At 55.0% G+C, this 18753-nt stretch overlaps 1 protein-coding gene across 1 annotated transcript in view; it reads right to left on the bottom strand.

Annotated features, from left to right (window-relative positions):
* Positions 1-4859: 4859 nt before the first annotated feature.
* DUSP8 (dual specificity phosphatase 8) overlaps positions 4860-18753 on the bottom strand; it is a 29153-nt gene continuing 15259 nt past the window's right edge. Inside the window, exons 3-6 of the mRNA XM_054390585.1 lie at positions 9731-9897; positions 6655-6814; positions 6325-6448; positions 4860-5955 (exon numbers count right to left, since the gene is read on the bottom strand). Of these exons, the coding sequence (XP_054246560.1) occupies positions 4860-5955; positions 6325-6448; positions 6655-6814; positions 9731-9897 (1547 nt within the window). The remainder of the gene's footprint in view (positions 5956-6324; positions 6449-6654; positions 6815-9730; positions 9898-18753) is intronic.

The raw sequence follows: 18753 nt of genomic DNA, 5'->3' as shown, positions 1-18753 counted from the left end.
GACCTGAGCTCTCTGCTCTCCGGTGCGGTCTCAGAGCAACCTGGGAAATGAGTTCAGCACAGCATGATGAGAAGGACCCAACCCACGGTGGAGCAAAGCCATGACAGATACAAGAGACTGTGCCCAGGCCACTTGGAGAAGGGGGATGTCAAGCCCTGCAAATTAAAATGACTCTTCATGAGGCTGGCACCTCAGGGAGAGTGTTTTGTACCATGGTGCAAACAGAGATCCTCTTCCCTTCCCCTAAAGTCTCCTCCTTCACCTTACAGTCACCTGGAAACCTCCAGGCTGATCAAGGAGCCCAGGACAGAGGTGTGGAAAAGCAGCACTGGACTTGGTCTGCTTATGACACACCAGTGTTGGATAAAGACCAAATCCAGACCCATGTTGGGAGCCATTTCCAGCCCCTTTCTGCATCCCCCCAGATAGCAGAGCCCCTCGCCTCTCTCCTTGCTGCTCTGCCACTGGCTGCATATCCTCCCCAGACTGTGCTGTCCCTGAGCAAAGGGAGATCACTGGCATGAGGAGGACACTCAAGCCCCAAAAGCTCAGGGCTCCTGGCTACTATATGGAACACCAGTGCATGGCCTTGGCTGGGCAGGGAGAGCTTTGCAAACCAGCTGCCATGGCAGAGCAAGAAGCTGCTTCGAAATGCAAGCAGTAGAAGAAGGTGAGAGGCCCAAACCTGGAGGGAGCTGACTCCATGAGCTGGATGTCTGGCCAGCACTCCTTAAAGCTGCTACAAGAGCTTTTAGCTTGTGCCATTTAATCCTCCATTCATGGTGCCAGTGGCATCCTGCCTCTTGCTAACCTGAGCATGGGGAAGAGGAGCTGCAGGAAGGGAAGAGTTCAAAGAATGGATCTGCCCCAGGTTTGGGTGTCTTTGTACCCTTAGGAAGCATCACCCTCCAGCTCCTTTGACAAGTGTTTGCCTCCTTGGGGCCTTGGGACAGCCAGGAGCTGTGCCAGGCTGCAGGGAGCAGAGAGAAGGTGTGCTGGGGCCTTGCGTTTATTCACAACAGAGAAACAAAGAGCAACGTACAAAGAGTAGGAAGCAAAAAAAGTACAGAATCATAACCATAATAATCATAATAATCATAATAATAATCATAAATACTCAAATCTATCATTCATAGATTGCAATGACAACACTGATAGCTTATTATCATTAGTATTAAGGGTGAGATGGGGAAGGGGACAGCAGGAGGGGGGGGTGTGTCTGGGGAACATTGTCTCCTAAGGGGCAGATGTAATGGGGATGGACATCCAAAGAAACAAGCAGACAAAGAGAAGGGCTGGGAAGGCAGTAGGGGCTGGGGATGCTGCTGCTGAGGCTGGGGACGAGCCTGCTCTGACCCAAGCCTCTGGCTCAGTGTTGCCAAGCTGATGGCTGCCCTCCTGCCAGCTTCACTCAGCCACCCAAATGGTGGTGGGGAAGGAGATGGCCAGGGAGGCTTGGCCCCAGGGACAGTCAGGGGATGAAGGGAAGGGTGCAATGTCCCTTCCAGACTGAAGGAAAACTGTGGTTTGATCTGTCTTTTGTGTGCTGCAAAGCTCAGCCATAGCTGCTGCTGTGACCATTGGGCACTCAACAGCTTTGTTGGTTCCTTCCTGGAAAGGTCAGACTCTTCCTCTCCTCTGCTCACACTTCTGCCACCATGGGTCCCTACCAACACACACACTCTCAGCAGACCTGCATGGAAAGATGACTTTTGGTTCCAGGGATCTTTTGGGTGGGGTCATGTGGCTGTGAGAGCCCATAAAAAAAGGTTTGGATGACAGATGATGTGAAGGGCTACCAGCCAGCACATTCATCCCATCTCTCTCTGATTCATGGACAAAGTGTCTGTTAGAGTCTGATTCACAAAAATCAGTTCAGTTAATTGCAAGCCAGTCAGTGACCCTGGTGGCTTTGGAACATGCTCAGGCAGGGCTACTCCAGCAAAGCAGATTTGCCTTGATGTAGCCTTAAACTATTGCACAAGAGGGCTTCTAGAGCATGTGCCCAACATAGACGGGAAGGAGGAATGCAAAGTATATCAAAATGAGGCTGCAGAGGTGGGTAAGGAATGTCTTGTGGCAGCTGTGATCTACTCAACTCAAAATCTGCTTCCCTTTGCTCTGATTTCAGAGGCTGATTTTGTAGTGTTACACCTGACCAGCTCTTGATAGCAACTTGCTTGACCTGGGCTCAGCTGGTCCATGCTGGCACCAACCCTGGAGGACTATGGAATGCACAAAAGCTGAGTGATATGGAGCAGAGTTCAGCAGGTGATGATGCCTGCCATGCCTGGGAAGAGGTGCTACCATCAAGGGCAGCAGGAGAGGAAGGGGTCCAGCAGCACTGCTTGGGCAGGAGTCAAATGACACCAACCTGGACTCAGGAGGCTTACTGGACAGAGGACAAAGTCTTTTCCTCCTTTGACTTGACATCAATGGCTGCTTAGGAGGCCCTGCTGTGAGTGCTGAATAGCTGCCTGGCTCATGGGGTGGACAAAAAATGCCTACTGGAGTCTAAAAAGGGAGCTTAGAAGATGGTGTCAGCATCTGTTCATGGCCAGAAGGGAGAAATGTTCAGGTTGGCAACACTGAGCTGGTTTGAGGTGATCGCTGGAGGCACTACTGGGTGGGGTGGGCTCTCGAGGGATGCCTGTAAGATCTCTCAGCCTCATCAAAAGCATTGTGGGAAGAGAAGCAGGTGGTCCCTGGCTCTCCAGCCACCCTTTTCCCTCCTTGCCACACCTCATGGAAGTAGCAGGAGCATGTAGAGATCCCCAGCACCTCACCAAATGGCCCCATGGAAAACCAGGAAAAACTAAAGGCAGCCTGAAGAGAGTGAGGAGCCGCTGGGGGAGCCTCAGCTCAGCTGCAGACACAGAGGTGGTTGGGAGAGCAACCAGGCAAAGGCAGCAGCCTCTCCTCACACCACCACAGGGCCTCACACCTCTGCTTTGCCTTCAGTTTTGAACCTGAGCTCATTTGGTTTTGCCACGTGTAGTTTGAGCAAGAGAAACAAACAATGAGAGGAGGAACAGGGGGAAAGGGACCCAGAAACAAACCCCCCTGACAGTCCAAGGCTGACACAGGACACAGACATGCACGAACAGAGACCCCTGAGGTATCAGCTTCGCCAACTAGTGCAGGACAAGGGGGAAAGCAATGACAGCCACAGGGAGAGGAGTGCTTTGCAGAGGAGGCAGAGGAGTGCCTGCAGCTCCAGAAAGCAGCTTCTCAGCAAGCCTGATGCTGGGCTTTGGGGGCAAGGGCTCAGCTCCCCACCAAAATGAGGGGAAGCAGCCCACTGCCTCTGAAAATCAGTTGGTTGTGCCTACCCCCTCCGTGTGCTTGCAGAGCTGCATGTCCAGCTGGTTTATCAACCCACTGGATGGAATAGGGCGGGGGGAGTCCTGGCATCTGCAACCACACTCCCCATGAGTTTCCTGGGTGTGAAGAGAAGGATGGAGGAAGCTTGAAAAACCACCGCTCCCAAAGGGAAAATAGTGTCCATACCTCCCCCAAGCAAGATGGCTGAGGCAAGGGGGAGCTGAGTGGCTGAGGCAGGCAAGACATCCTCTGACCAGAAATCCCAACTACCCCAGCCTCTCCTCCCTGCCCCTGTTGCGGCAGCCTCCAATACCTTCCCCATGCAGTTGGAGGTGACACCAAGCACCCTTCCATCCACTTTGGGTGACTCCCTCCTCACCCTCTCAAGTGAGGATAGGCAGCTCAGGGGATGGGGGGGGGGAGGCACAGCTGAAATGGGCTGATGGCTGGGATGGGGACAATGACCTGGACAGGGCTGATGGCTGGGATTGGGTGACAGCCAGGAGGGGGATGATGACCATGATGGAGATGATGACTAGGATGGGGCTAAGCAAACAGAGACCAAGGGGTGAAGAAGCGGCAGCAGCTTCCAGAAGAGAGTTTTCTGGCTCAGTTTGTTGTAAGAAGTTTTTTATGGTTTGCTCATTTGTTTGTTCATGTCTAGAAAAAGTGCCCAGGACAGTCTCCGGTCCCCTTGTCACTGTGCCCGGAGGGAAGAGAGGGGAAAAAAAATCTTTTGTCGTCGTCGACATGAGCTATAGAAGGAGCCACAGGCCTCAGATATTGCTTAGAAACTCGTATTTCAGATTTAAATACCATACACAGTAAAAATAGAGCTGAAAGTACCGCCCCACATTGTCTGCAAATCATTGCCAGAATGAACAGCTTCAATAAATTAAACCCAAAACAAAACAAAACAAAAACCAAAAAACAATCGAAATATTATTTACGTCTCAATAAAAATCGCAGTAAAACCATTTACCTTTTTTTTTTCCTTTGTGTGTGTGTTTTCTGCCTTTTTTTTTCCTCTTTTTTTTTCCTCTTTATATTATATATAATATATATTTATATATGTATAGGGCTGCTCCAGTGCAGCATTTTTTAGGACAGTTAGCCAGAGAAACACGAGGAGCATGCTTAGTGCGCCGGGACGCGGGGAAGGGGCAGCTTGTGGTGTCCCCTACCCCAGGTGCTGTGTGCCCCATGCCCCTTCCCCGTTTGAATTTGATGCCCAAATTTCAAAAGCAGGGATTGGAGAGGCTGGGACCTTCTGAGGGTGGGGGAAACAAGGAGCAAGGCGGGCGCAGGAGGGACACTAAGCATCCTCCGTCGTGTTTCCCGGACTCTGGAAAGCCTGTTCTGCCTCCGCTTCTGTCTGGGCGCATGCGCTCCCGAAAATGCACGCGCAGGTATAAATATTCCCCCCCAGACCCCGGCCACCCCCCTCCCCCCTTCTCTCCCCCTCAGCTTAAATATCCCCCCCCACCCCCCCATCCCATCCCCCCTCCCCAGTCTCCGGGCACCCCGAGTGGGTGTCAGGACACCTCGATGATCTCCATGCTGCCCGAAAAGCTGGACTGTTTGCTGATTTTGCCCAGCTCTTCGCGGGCCCTGCCCTCTGACATGGTCTCCTCGAACTCCATCTGGCAGCTCCGCCGCTTGAACTGCTTCTCGGCGCCGGCCTCCTCGTGCCAGCTGTGCCGCCCGTCCCGCGGCTCAGCCCGCGCCTTGTCCCTCAGTCTGATCTCGCAGCCGCCTGCCACCCCGCCGCAGCTGAATGGTGCCGGGTAGGGGCTGCCCCCGGCGAACAGGCTCCCGCCGCTCCCCCCGGTGCCGCCAGAGTCGATGCCAAAGTACCAGCCGGCCTCGCCCGTCGGCGTGCTGGGGGACTCCAGGTGTACCCCGCTCCACGTGGTGGTGGCGGTGGTGCTGGGAGCGGTGGTTGGTTGGCTGAGCCGTGGTGGCAGCCCATCCTCGGCGCTGGGACTCTTGTGGGTAGCGCTGGGCGCGCCGACGTTGAGGCTGAGCCCGTGGGCCGGGGAGCCCGCTGCGTGCCGGTGCTTCCGCCGCTGCCTCACCTTGGCCTCCAGCAGCAGGTCTGGCCCGTTGGGCCGGTCGGGGCTGTCCACCCCTGGGGAGAAGGGGCTGAGGCCACCGGGGCCCGAGGGGCTGTCCAGCTTGCAGAGTTTTGGGGCGTCCCCAGGGCCGGGGGGTCCGGGTGGGTCCTGGCGAAGGCTGGGGGAGTAGGCGGACTTGATGTCCAAGGAGAAGGAGCGCTTCAGGCGGTTGGTGTCCTGGATGCGCTCGGAGGAGAGGTGTAAGCCGTTGAGACCCTGCTGCAGGGTGGTGGGCGACAGGACCTTTGGTGTGCCGCCTTGCCGCTCGCAGTCACCGTGGGAGGATGCCGCAGCGGTGCCTCTCGACACCTCCTCGGCCTTCTCTGAGGTAGGTGGTGGTGGGGGGTGCCGGCTGCTCTCAGCCGCCTCTGCCGGGTCCTGCTGGGTGTCTCCCTCAACCCAGTCACCCTTTGACTTCAGGGCCTTGAGGAGCTTCAGGCTCTTCTCATACTCCAGGAGCTGGCCCAGAAAGTTGAAGTTGGGTGAGATGGACGGACGACGGTCCTTAACGAACCTGCAAAGAGACACAGACAGCCCCGGTTGGTGTTTGGCCCTTCAAGTGGGTCACCCCTGCTCTCTCAGCATCTTTGGGTAGAAGAAGCATCATCCAAGATGATCTGACCAACATCCTCTGAAGAAAGGGGTGTTGGGGAACCATGGGGCCTCAGGATGCCCCAAGGGTAGAGCTGGGACTGTCTCCTCCCTCCATGTTACTGCTCTAAACCATTCCTCATTGCATGCACTTGACAAAGGTAAGTTTAGTTTTGTTCCACTGGGAAACGGTTAATTGGAGACAGAACTTTAAGGAGCTCCCAACCTCTCCTGGGCCCAGCCTGCTTTTCTTCCCAGCATAAGCTCTGCCTGCCCTGTGGGGAAAACTCACCTGTAAGCATCATCTGATGACATACCCATGGTCTTCATGATGTAGGCGATGGCGATGGTGGCCGACCGGGAGATGCCAGCCAAGCAGTGCACAATCACCTGGCAGCTGGACACCTTAGCCTTGTCTGGAGCACAGTAGAGGAAACAGAGAGAAAAGCAACAATGCAGTCAGAGATGGTGAGCAAAATGACTCCAGGCTCCCTCCCAGGCCCTCAACCCTTTTGTGTGAAAGGATAAGGGCTGCTGGAAGCATTGAGAAAAGACGACGAGTTTTGAAAGCTGAGAAGTGGGAAGTTTGCAACCACTGTAACCACCAATGACTCATGCTCACCAATGAATTCAATGGACTTGTCCAGCCAGGGAAGCAGCTTCTCACAGTAGTTGTCATTGACAGGAATGCGCATGAAGTGACTATCACAGATGAAGTCTGGCTTGGGACAGGAGTTGCTGGCGTTGAGGACGTAGCTTATCCCGTTCTGCGTCATCAGGTCCTGGCGGGAAAGAAGAGATTGAAAGATCAGCTGAGCTCAGGCAGCACTGCGTGCTGAAGATCTGCCCTGCCATGCCCTTTTCCCATCCCCAGTATTTGCTCCTGTGGGTCTCCCAGCATTGCCTTGGCCTAGCTGATAGTAGTACAGCAGAGAGGAGAAGGTTGTATTAAATTTTGATGGCACAGGTTTGAACCTCAGCTGAGGAGAGGCTGAGAGACCTGAGGCTTTTTGGTCTGGAGGAGAGAAGACTAAGAGGGGATTTAATAAATTCTTATAAATATCTGAGGGCTGGGGGGCAAGAGGGAGGGGACAGGCTCTGCTCACTTGCATCCTGTGACAGGACAAAGGGCAATAGATAAAAACTATGGCACAGGACGTTCCACCTCAACATGAGGAGGAACTTCTTCACTGTTAGGGTCACAGAGCACTGGAACAGGCTGCCCAGAGAGTTTGTGGAGTCTCCTTCTCTGGAGACTTTCAAGCCCCATCTGGATGTGTTCCTGTGCAACCTGTGCTGGATTCTGTGGTCCTGGTCTGGCAGGGGGTTGGACTTGATGATCTTTGGAGGTCTCTTCCAACCTCCAACATCCTATGATCTGTACTTTGGTCCAAATACAAGTGAGCAAGACCAACAACACCTGGAAAGGGGGTCCCAGAGGAGAAAAAAAATCCAAGGATTTAAGTATGAGAGGAACAGCAAAACACAAGAAAGAAAACCAGCCAAATCTCTGGCTGAAAGCTTTGAAAGTATCTGCTGAGAGAGAGAGGAGGCATCTCACCAGCAGTGGGGTGAGTCAGTGGTAGCACCCCATGGTAACCAATGTCAATGCATGGCTTTGCTCCCACACTGCTCAGAAACACATCAGGACTGGTTCTCAGATTTGTGAATCATTCACATTTCTTCCCTGTGAACATAAACTCTTGTGCTGGGACACAGGCAGGTGGCAAGGGGAAACCTCTCCTCCATCATTCTGGCACTGGGGTGGACCTGCACCTGAAAACTGGGGACAGACTTTTGAGCAGGGCTTGTTGTCACAGGACAAGGGGTAATGGCTTGAACTAAAAGAGGGAGATGCAGACTGGAGAGAAGGAAGAAATGTTTGACAGTGAGGGTGGTGAGACCCTGGCCCAGGTTGCCCAGAGAGGTGGGAGATGCTCCATTCCTGGAACCATCCCAGGTCAGCTTGTCTGGGGCTCTGAGCAACCTGCTCTAGTTGCAATGTCCCTGCTGACTTGCAGGAGGGTTGGACTAAATGACCTTAAAAAGTCTTTTCCAACCCAAACCAGGCTGTGATGCTGGAATTGGACTTGTTTTCCATGACTTTTCTGCTTTGGCTACTTAATGGCCACCATCACTAATAAGGGAGACCTTAGGTAAATAGAGTCAGATGACAAACTGCAATGAGAGGGTAAGGTTCAACCCCTGAGTCACCCAGCAGGAAACTGGCTTGCTGGGTGCATACTGCTGCACCCATGACAACCTCCATTCCTTCCTTCCCAGGGCCAGCTTCACCTATATGCAGTGCTGACACCAAATTCATGGCTCACCCAACCCCTGTCTCTGTCCCTACCCCACCTGGACAGCTGGGGGGTAGGGGGCTTATAAAAAATGGGGGAACACCTGTGCCAGCTGCTGGGTCTCAGTTGTATTGCAGGGAAGACCCAAAATGAAACAGGAGGAGAAACCATGGAGATGAAAAGAATCCTTCCACACATCAGAGCATGTGGAGCCTCCATGTGGGATGTCTCCTCTGCAACATGCTGGAGCAGAGAAGCATCATCTATGCATGGCTCCACACTTGACCCCACTCTGCTTCTGGCCACACGGTGGGGATAGCAGAAAACACAGCTCCAAAAGATGGGGAGGGATGGAAAACATCAATTTCCCTGCCTGACTTTGGCTCCTCAGGAGACCACATCAGGGTTTCGTCCCTAGCTTCTCCAGCAGCTGGTTCCTGCCTGTCCCAGCAGAGCGCAGCCTTGGCTCCACGGAGTCAGCCCAGCTCCTGGGCTCACATTCCTGGCATTTTTCTCTCCCATTTCCTTCTACTCCCTGTATATAATTCCACTCTCCCTCCTTTCTGTCTCCAGCCCTGCTCTGGTGTCATGGTCCCTCTCCCCCCTTCCTGCCCTGGGTGAGGATGAGGACTCCTGGCTGGCTCCCTCCTGCCTGCGGTAGCCAGGTGTCTGGCAGCGTTTCCACTGCAATTCCTCTTTCTGTCTTCTTGACATGATTTTTCCCTTTAAACAGAACTCCTACTCTGGTGTGATGTCCCAGCACAGCCCTTCCAGCACCTGTCCCTCTTTTCTCCTCTCTCCCATTGTCTTTGGCTTCCAAGGAGATCCCAAGGTTGCTGACGTTGGTGTTATCTCACTGTCCGGGCAGGTGGGTGCAAAGCTGGCTCATGTCCCACATCTCCCTCCAGCTGTGGTAACTCCCCCTCCACACCCAGGTGTTCTCCCAGCTGAGCTCCTCTTGCCCCTGGGTTTGCTATGGGTACTTTGAGGTTGGTGAGACCCTGTTCCAAGTTGCCCAGAGAGGTGGTAGATGCCTCATCCCTGGAACCACTCCAGGTCAAGTTGTCTGGGGCTCTGAGCAAACTGCTGTACTTGAAGATGCCCCTGCTCACTGCAGAGGATTTGGACTAGATGACCTTTGAAGGTCCCTCACAACTCAAACCATTCTATGATTATACTTAGGAAGTGTCCGGCCACCCCAAAGCTCCTCAATTATACGACAGCTCATCCTGCAACCACCCCTGTCCAGTTCCACCAGGCTCTGCCTATGCACTCCTTCCCTCCTGGGTAGGGTCAGACAGACCAGGCAGGAAGGGAATCCCTAATGCCCTCACCCCTCTCCATTGCTGGGGGCCCCAGATGGGAGAGGGCAGACACATCCCCTCACCAGGGCCATACCTTGTTTAGGACGTCCTTCTGGGAGCCCAGGTAGAGATGTGGCAGGATGCGTGTGGGGCCAACGTTGGCCACGGGCAAGCATGGCTGGGAGATGCTCATCGGCAGGATGGCAGCTGGCTTCCCCTCACAGAGCCCTGGGAAGCAGGATGAGAAGGTGGCAAAGCCTCCTGTGGAGAAAATGAGGACATTAAGCTCATAGCAGTGAGGCTGAGACCATCCAGCATCTGCCACCCCGGGGCCTGGGCTGGGGCACAGCGCTGGTAACCCTGCAACAAGGAGAACAGAGCCCAGAGGAGCAAAGAGCCACCAGTGATGGCAGAGCAGTGCAGCCACCTTGTATTGACTGTGCCACATACATAGAGAAAGGAATGGAGGCCCAGCTCTGATTTTTCCTTCAGGAGATGGCAACGAATGCACACGTGAGGCACCCCACTCCCCTCCTGCTCTTCATGACTTCTTGGCTGCCTGCACTGTGGGCACAACCAGGGTCACCTTTTGATAGCAAAACCCAGCAAGGCAGGATGAGGACAAGCAAGCCCACGAGGCTCAAAGCTCCCTGGACTGATGGAGGTCACCCTCAACCTTGCCACAACAGCTACACTGACACATTGTGGTTTCTGAGAGATGTCCCCTCCTGCCAGCCCTGCCAAGTCAATGACTTCCATCACACTGGACCAGAGAAGACTTTGGGGCTTGACTGCTTTTGATTGTCAGAGGGATCAGGATGTCCCCTTGGAGATCCTTCTGAAAGTCCAAGTCTCTGCACTCAGGACCATGGCAATCCATTGCTCACCTCCACAGCTAATCAAGACCTTTTAATGAGTCTTTGGTAAGGACCTTTCCATTCAGTCTTCAGGAGCAGGGCAACCTTGTCACATTCTCTATCCTTTCCAGCACCTTCACAGCATCTCTTCAGATCCTCCTGGAGCACTTGCCTGACTGCTGGCGTGACACCCAAGCTGCGATGGGGTATGCCTGGTGCTGCAGACAACCCATCCCACATCTCTGAGAGATGAAGGTGATGGAGAAGCCAGAGGAGCACACAAAATCATGTTGCTATCATCTGTGAACATCCAAGCTCCTCCATGACCATCCATCTCAGCAGCTCCCACTGCCCCAAGAGGAAGGTTTCCTCCAACCAACCTCTTTCCTACTCTCTCTGATGTTTTCCTGGCTGGTAGCTAAAACAGCTCCCAGCTTCAAAGCCCAGCCAAGCCAGGAAGGGTAAGAGTTAAAGCACCTTATCTTCTCCAGCACTTCCTTTTCTCTGGCTCCCTCTGAAATGACATCACCTCTCAACTGGGACATTAAATCAGAGGGAAAGCAGGAGGCCCAGCGCAGGTGCAGCACAGCTCCGGTTACTGCTCATCCTTGCACTGCTGTGTCCCCACTGCCAAGGAGCCTAACTCACAGGCCAGAGTCCTGTGCCCACGTGTGCCACCTCCCCGTGCCACCTCTTCCTTCACCCAGCGCTTCAGCACACCTCGTTGATGTTTGGGGGATGCACAAGCAGAACCCCTGTGGGGGGTTCCTGCAGCCACCCCATGAGATGCCTGCAGCACACAGGGTTGAGTGGGGTGCAGGTTTGACCCCCAGACAAAACAAGACAGGATTTTTTCCAAAGGAACCTGGCACATTTTTGGGGAGCAGGGTGCAGGCAAGCACAGCCCCAGGGACTGGTGCCTGCTCTGGTCCCCATGTCCCCAGCCCCTTGTGCTCAGTCAAACCCCATCAGGAGCTGCCCAGGGTCATGCACAGCTTTGTGCTGCCCTTTCCAAGTGGGGAGCGTGGGGTGATGTCACAGCCAGAGCAGGCTAGGGCGTGCCACTCTCTTTCCCTCACCCACTTCTGCTGGCACTTGCTCAGCAGCAGAGGTTCTGCCAGCCCTGCCCGGGGAAGTCCAGGCAGAGAGGCTGTGGAGCAGGCAGGGATGTCTGCAATGACTGGAGGATGCTGGCACCCAAAATGATGTCCACAGCTCACCTCATGTGCCCCAAGCAAAGCCTCAACCCCGAGCCTGGGAGGCTGGGCACACTCCCATCCTGCCTGTCCTCATTTCTCCCACATTTGTAGTTGCTGAGGGCAGCTCAGGCTTGGGGGAAACCCTAGATATGGAGCTGGGTACCCAACACCATCCCAACCTCCAAGCCACGCTCACCACACCCCACCCCGGCTGCTCCAGCACGCCTTTCATTTTCAGAGAGCAAAGCAGCTCCTCAAAACAATCCCAAAGGCAGTGAATGTCCCTGGCAGGGCTCCAAACAATACCTGGGCTTTCCCCCCTCTGCACCCCGAGCAGTGGATCCCAAGTTTGGCTGGGAGAGAGTGGAGGAGCCCCACGGGGTGAGGAGCTGGGAAGCACTGGGGCTTTAGTTCACAGTGCTGGTGCTGGGAGCACTGTTTCTCTTGGCACGTGTGGAATTAAGCTCAGGAAGGATTTGGATCTGATGTGGTGCTTGGGGATCTCTGGTGTCTTCTTGATGCTCCCCTTGAGCCTGGCATGGGTTTGCTGAGGAGGAGCTGGTCCCTGCACGGCTCGTGGCTCCAGCATTCCTGAGGGATCTCAAAACTATTCCCTGGAAAACCCCAGTGTCTTCCTGCATCTACCTGAGACACAGATGGGGCCCAGCAGGAGAAGTGGGGATATTTGAGCATGGGGAACTAGGACAGAACTGGGGATGCCTTCACTGCTCCTGGCTGAAGATGGAAGAAGGAAGAGCCAAGAACCAGCACCAAGCAGGTTTTTAGGAGGGCTGGTGAAAGCCACCCCTCAGCTTCGGGAGGGTTCACTTAGCAATGTCCCAAGAGACATAAAAACCCTTAGAAGTGTTCAGCTTAAGCTGGGGTTGAAGAGAAATGCAGCTTTCTGTAGGGAGAGGAGTGCTGTCATACCCCAGAGGAAAGAGGGAAACTGAGGCAGGGGACGTTGCAGCAACCTAATGCCAGAGGAGTGCAACAGCTGAAACCTCATTTCCTCCCCTGGCCCAGGCTCCACTCATGGGGTGCTGACCACCCTTCCACCTCCTGCTGGGCTCTGCAGGGGCCAGTCCCCAGCCCTGATCTGCATGGCTGTGGTATCAAAGAGCTGCTGGGGAGCCCTGTGACTGCTCCCCTTGAGCAGCAAACTGCAGAGAGAGGAGCAGTGCCGCCAGTCTCTACACCAACAACTGCAGAAGACCCTGAGATGGCTACAACCAAAATGAACAAAAACCCTTACTCCGGTGCTGGGCTGATGGGCATGGAAGGTGGAAGAAGAGAGGTGTTGGACTGCTACATGTGGGGACCCCTCTGCTGACTTGGCTGTCACCTTCAGGTGGTCTCTGGGGACATCCAGCTCACGGTTGGGACACTGACAATGTCTCGGGCATCGCCCATCACCCACAAGCTGCCCTGTTCACCTCTCTGCCAAGGCAGGGCAGCAGTGGTGGTGCAAGGAGGGTGACACAGAAGGTGACAAAGTCCTGACTAGGACCGGGATGTGGTGTGGCATCATTTTCCTCCTGGTGGTAAGCCCCAGCTTTGTGGATTTACAATCTGTTGAGCCGCATGGAAGTGAGGAGAGATGCTGCTGGGGATAAAAGGGAGGTACGGGGCATATTAAGCAGGGCTGTGCCAGCTCCCTGCTGCTCCCTGTGTCCCACACCAGGACATCCTCCAAGGCTGGAGGGGTAAAATGTAAACAGGGAGATGACTGAGCTTGAAAACCCTCTCTTGTCTTTCTCTGATAGCTGCAAACTGCCCACTGGCCTCCATCCCTGCAGGCTCACGTCCTTCAGGGTCCCTTCAAACCAGAGGTCACAATGCTGTGCCCTGATAACTGCAAGAAGCTGAAAAAGGGCACCTACCACACCCCAAAACCACTCTCTGGGAGAACCATCTGCCTCTTGAACACCATTAACCACACAAGTCTCCTAAATGCATGCCCAGAGACACCCTGAGCAGCAGGGGTATGTGGTGGTCACCAGCCTCTTATATGCATGGTGGAGCACCACAGAATCCTTTAGGCTGGAGAAGACCTGTAAGATCATCAAGTCTAACCATTAACCCAACACTACCAAGCCCACTGCCGAGTCATGTCCCCCAGCACTACATCTACATAGCTTTTATATCCCTCCAGGATGGGGACTCCACCACTTCCAACCCAAAGCTTCCAGGAGGAAACAGAAGAAGTGGCCACCCTATTGTGTCAGCAAGGAGGGGAACAGCCACAGCTGGAGCTACAAACCCTCCTTGGGCCAGCAGCCACCACACCCTACCTCGTTACCCCCTAGCTGCTACACCAGGAGCTGGCAGGAGACCCACTGGGGGTATTACAGAGGTGGCTTACAGCCCACCCCCCCCCCACCCCCTCCCTATTGCTTCTGCAATGAGTGCTCAAGAGCAGGAGCTCTTGAGGAGCTGCTCAGAGACCAGCAGCCTCTGGCCCCACCGGTGGAGTTCTCATCTGCGCTCACGCTGGAGACCCTCGACCTAGGAGCTGCTGGCATCTGAAGGGGCTGAGAGAGGCCGAGCTGTGCCCAGCTCTCATTAACATGCCTGCGGTGGCTGGGAGCGGCTGCCAGGGCGGCACGTGGCGAGGGGCAGCGGGGCATGGCAGCGGGCACGCGCCCGGTCTGCCGCTGGAGCTGCCACCGTGCCAGCACGGCTCCGGCACCGCTGCGCCGGCTCGCTGCCCGGGAGGGATGCCTCAGAGCCCCCTCCTCACCACCCCGGACCCCTGGCATCACGCTGCTCCCGGTGCCCTGGCACAGCAAACCCCGAGTGTCAAACCACCTTGCTGAACCGAGGCACGGCAGGAGGTGATGGGAGCTGGAGGGGACTCACAAAACCCCTGAGCCTTGACAGGGCAGCGAGCCTGAGCGTTGAGATGGAACAGAGGCAGGGAAAGCAGAGGTGCCTGGCCCTGAGAGCCGCTGGGAAAGTCCCTGTCGGTGAAAGGCTGGGTGGGAGCCTGTTGGGGCCGGCAGCTGAGCCGGCGGCGTGATGAAACACCGCTTCTTGCCTCCCTTACTCACGGCGCTGCGGGGCTCCCTCGGCACTTCCCGCTGCCGCCTCCAACGCTTCTGCGTTTTCCCCCCGCCTCCCTCCTCGCTGGTCCCCCTGTAGTCCCCTGGGGTTTTCCCTAGCCATGCCACAGCGTTGCCCAGTGCCCACTTGCTTGCACAGCCTTCCCACCCACCTGGGTGAAGTCCCAGTGCTACCCAGCCTGGCCAACTCGCCCTGTCTTGGCTGATGCTCCTTCGCTTCCACCCAGCTCGCTGGAGAGCAACGTCTGCTGCTTGCCTGGTCCTCTTTCCCCCCACACTCCCCCTACCCAGCCTCTGTGCTCTTCCCCAGCACAGGTTTCACCCTCCCTTCATTCAGCACTAAATTTCATCACCCTGTTGCTGGCTCCATTCTTTTTTTCCCCAAGCAGTGGGGATGAGAGAGCAGATGAATCAGCCCCATTATGGATTCTTGTGAATTCCCCATTTCCCCAGTGGTCACCCTGAACAGCCTCTGTCCATCTGTTTCTACATTACCCTGCTGCCTCCCAACCCGTGCCAGCTCACCCCAGCCTCATAGGCTTGGTCCCAGACCCCACTCCCTTTCTCTCAAGCAAGCAGAAAATGTCCTTAAAAAAAAAAAAAAGGAGGAAAAGCAGCAGAAAGGAAGCCCTCCACCCACACAACCACAGACACGCTCCCCAAGCTGCTGGGCTTGATTTCCCTCCAGTGACTCTGCCTGCTTTGGACCGGCCTTACTCGTTCTAAGTAAAGAGAAATGTGTCATTTCCAGGAGTGACTTATTACTAATGACACCATCACTGGGTTATGTGCTTCATGCCACAAAAACCTGTCAAGCACTTTTAGCAGGCTCCCATTTTAAGTGGAGATGGAGGGGAAGTTTCTTTATCCAACCCTTTGGTAATCTAGGTCATTCCAGGCTCTGCATATTTTTAAGCTGCTCCAGTTAATATCCCCTTCCTCCACTCGCCCTTCACGCTGGCACTGGGGAGGGGGAGGGGGTGTGTGTGTGGGAGCACTGCAAACCCCCTTTTCTGACTGAAAGCCCCCGAAGATGGGCAGGCAGCAGCAGCGTTAGTGAAGCGAAATGGCTCCACCGGGCAGCTGCCTGGCTGCGGGCAGCAGCACAGAGCTCTTCCAGCACCCCTCGCTGTCTTCATCCTCCTCCTCCCCGCCCTGCTGCCACCCCCTCTTTGCTCGAGATGGTGGTGACCCCTCCAAACCAGCACCCAAACCAGCCCAGATCACATCGTAGAATCACGGAATGGTTTGGGCTGGAAGGGATCTCAAAGATCATTTACTTCCAACCCCCTTTCCATAGGCAGGGACACCTTCCACTAGACCAGGTTGCTCAAAGCCTCATCCAGACTAGCACTGAACAATTCCAGGGATGTGGCACCTACCTCCTCTCTTTCCTTTGCCTCACCACTCTCACAATAAATACTCAATTTCCTTCAAAACCTAATTGAAACCTACCCTCTTCCACGCGAGATGCTGGCGGTAGAGCCTGCCCTGGCTCTCGCAGCCTTTTTCCTTCTCTCCTCCTCTGCTCCTTCCACACCCTCACCCCGCTTGCCAGGACGGAAAAGGCTTCAGGGGACCCCCAGAGCAATCCCCAAAAGGCCAGGTCAGCCTGAGGGGATCCCAGTGGGACCCACTACCCGAAGAAGCTACCCCCTCCCCACGCAGCTCCTTTCCAGCAGGACCAGACCAGCTGCCTCCGCACCTTGCCCGGGGCTGGCAGCTGCCGACCGCTCGCCCCCTACTCGCCAGCTCCGCTCCACAAAAGGGGCTCCAGCCCCCGGACAAAGCCGGCTCCAGCCCCTGGCCAAAGCCAGGCTCGTTCCCCTCGTCCCCGCTCCATCTCCCCGGGCAAGAACGGAGCCGGCCGGGCGGACCAACCTCTCATCTCCCTGCTCTCCTTCATCCTCCGCACCCTTATTTTCAGCTTCATCTGCCCTTCGCGCATGTCTGGCCAGAACTGGTCCTCGGAAGGAGCGAACATTACATCCACGGGCATCCAGGCTCGCTGGGGCACCTCTTCCCTCCTTCAAACAGCAGCTTAAAAATCCACTAACCCCAACCGCCCCCAGAAAAAAAAGAAAAAAAAAAAACAAAACAACAACCGCCCCTTGGGTCCAACCTTCAGGCTGAAAATACAAAAAGCCTTAAAAAAAAAAAAAAAAAAAAAGGATAAGCAGGGTTTGGGGGTGGCGGGGGGAGGCTTGTGTAGCCCCTCTTCTCCCCAGCCACCTTCCTCTTTCTCTTCCTCCTGCCTCGGTGGCCGGTGGTGGAGCTCAGCCCCGGCGCAGCAACCGCGGCCCCGCCGCTCCATCCGCCGCCGCGCTCATAGCTAACGGGTCAGGCATGCGGCCGCATTCCTTACTCAGCACACAGACATGCAGCGCAGCCCCCCCAGCTTAAAGGCACAACCCCCATTTTCCTCCCCGCCCAGGCGATCTGTGAGCAGCGCAGGATTTGGCCCTGGAGGAGGAAATTTATGAATAAGAGACTTGGAAAGAAGGTGGTGATGCTCACATCTCCTCTTAGCAATCAAAACCTCCCAAGCGCTGTTCTCCATCCCTGCTGCATCCCCGGAACCCCCATGGTGGGGTCCTGCCCCTCTTCCCACTGCTGCTTCTGGCAGGGTCAACCTGCATCCCCTGGGAGATGGTTAACTGGGAATCCCAAATCTGAAGAACAATGCCATGATCTTGGCTTCTCAAAAGGGGAAACTGAGGCACACAAAATTAATTAGCTCCATCATAGAATCACAGACTGGTCTGGGTTGGAAGGGATCTTACAAGGTCACCTAGTCCAGCCTCCCTGCAGTCAGCAAAGGCATCTTCAAGGGAGAAGGTTGCTCAGAGCCCCAAACAACCTCACCTGGAACAGTTCCAGGAATAAAACATCTTAGCTGGGGTTCTCTGTGTAGGACAGAGCTGGGGACCAGACAGCAGATCCCTAAGCTCCAGTTTGTCTTTCTTTTTGATGTCTCCACAGAGAGTATCACCCAGGAGAGATGCTCATCCTGGAGTGGTTGCAAACAGCTGGAGATGACCAAGCCCCAGCAGCTGGTGGGGAATGGAGCTGGCGCTGTGCACCCACGTCAGACGGAGTTAACTGCTGGGTCCCAGCAGAGCAGGACTGGCAGCTGGAGGAGTTGCACCCTCTGCTAAAGCCTTTTCACATGTTCAGTTAGAAGGGACATATAGGAACCATAGAATGGTTTGAGTTGGAAGGGGACCTTCAGAGCTGATCTAGTCCAACTGCCCTGCAGTCAAGCAGGGACATCTACAACTAGAGCAGGTTGCTCAGAGCCCCAAACAACCTGACCTGCAATGGTTCCAGGGATGGAGCATCTTCCACCTCTTTGGGCAATCTCCCAAGGTCTCACCACCCTGAGTGTAAAAAAATTCTGTCCACCGTTCCCCTGGGGGCTATCCACCAGCCACGGCTGCTGAAGCAGGAGGTGGGGGGTGGATGTATTTTCTCCTTTGTGTTTGTCCTGGAGGTCAGAATTACTTGTCTCCCCTCTTCCCACCGTGGGACTCCTTAAGACATCTCCACACAGCTCCTTACGAGTTTATTGGTCTGAGCCCAGGCCTCCAGAAAATCATTCAGGATTATAGTAAATGGAGGAGTGAAGAGGGAAAGGGGGGGCAGGAGGGAGCATGTATTGTGCCTTTGAAAATCTGCAGCTTTACAGGCTGAAAAACCCCAGGCTGAGCCATATGTGAGTGACTTCAGTGTTTTTCCTTTGAATGACATCACATGAGATGAGGTCATTGGCATGAACTAAGTGCTGTCCCCTCCCCCCCAAGCCGAGCGGAGCCAGCCTCCTAACGAGCCTTGTTGTTGTAACAAATATGGTTTGATTATTATCAGATGTGGGTCAGAGGTTGGAGAGGATTCAAAGCCTGCTCCAACTAGGCTGGGAGAGAGAGGAGCAGCCTTCCCCCAAGAGCCACGCTGGGGAAGCAGCTCCCACAGCAGCTATCCAGGGGATCTGTGGTC

The sequence above is a fragment of the Indicator indicator genome, chromosome 21 (genome assembly GCF_027791375.1).
Source record: "Indicator indicator isolate 239-I01 chromosome 21, UM_Iind_1.1, whole genome shotgun sequence".
Classification (NCBI taxonomy): Eukaryota; Metazoa; Chordata; class Aves; order Piciformes; family Indicatoridae; genus Indicator; species Indicator indicator.
The sequence above is the reverse complement of the archived record's forward strand: the minus strand, read 5'-3'. Positions and strand labels throughout refer to the sequence as shown.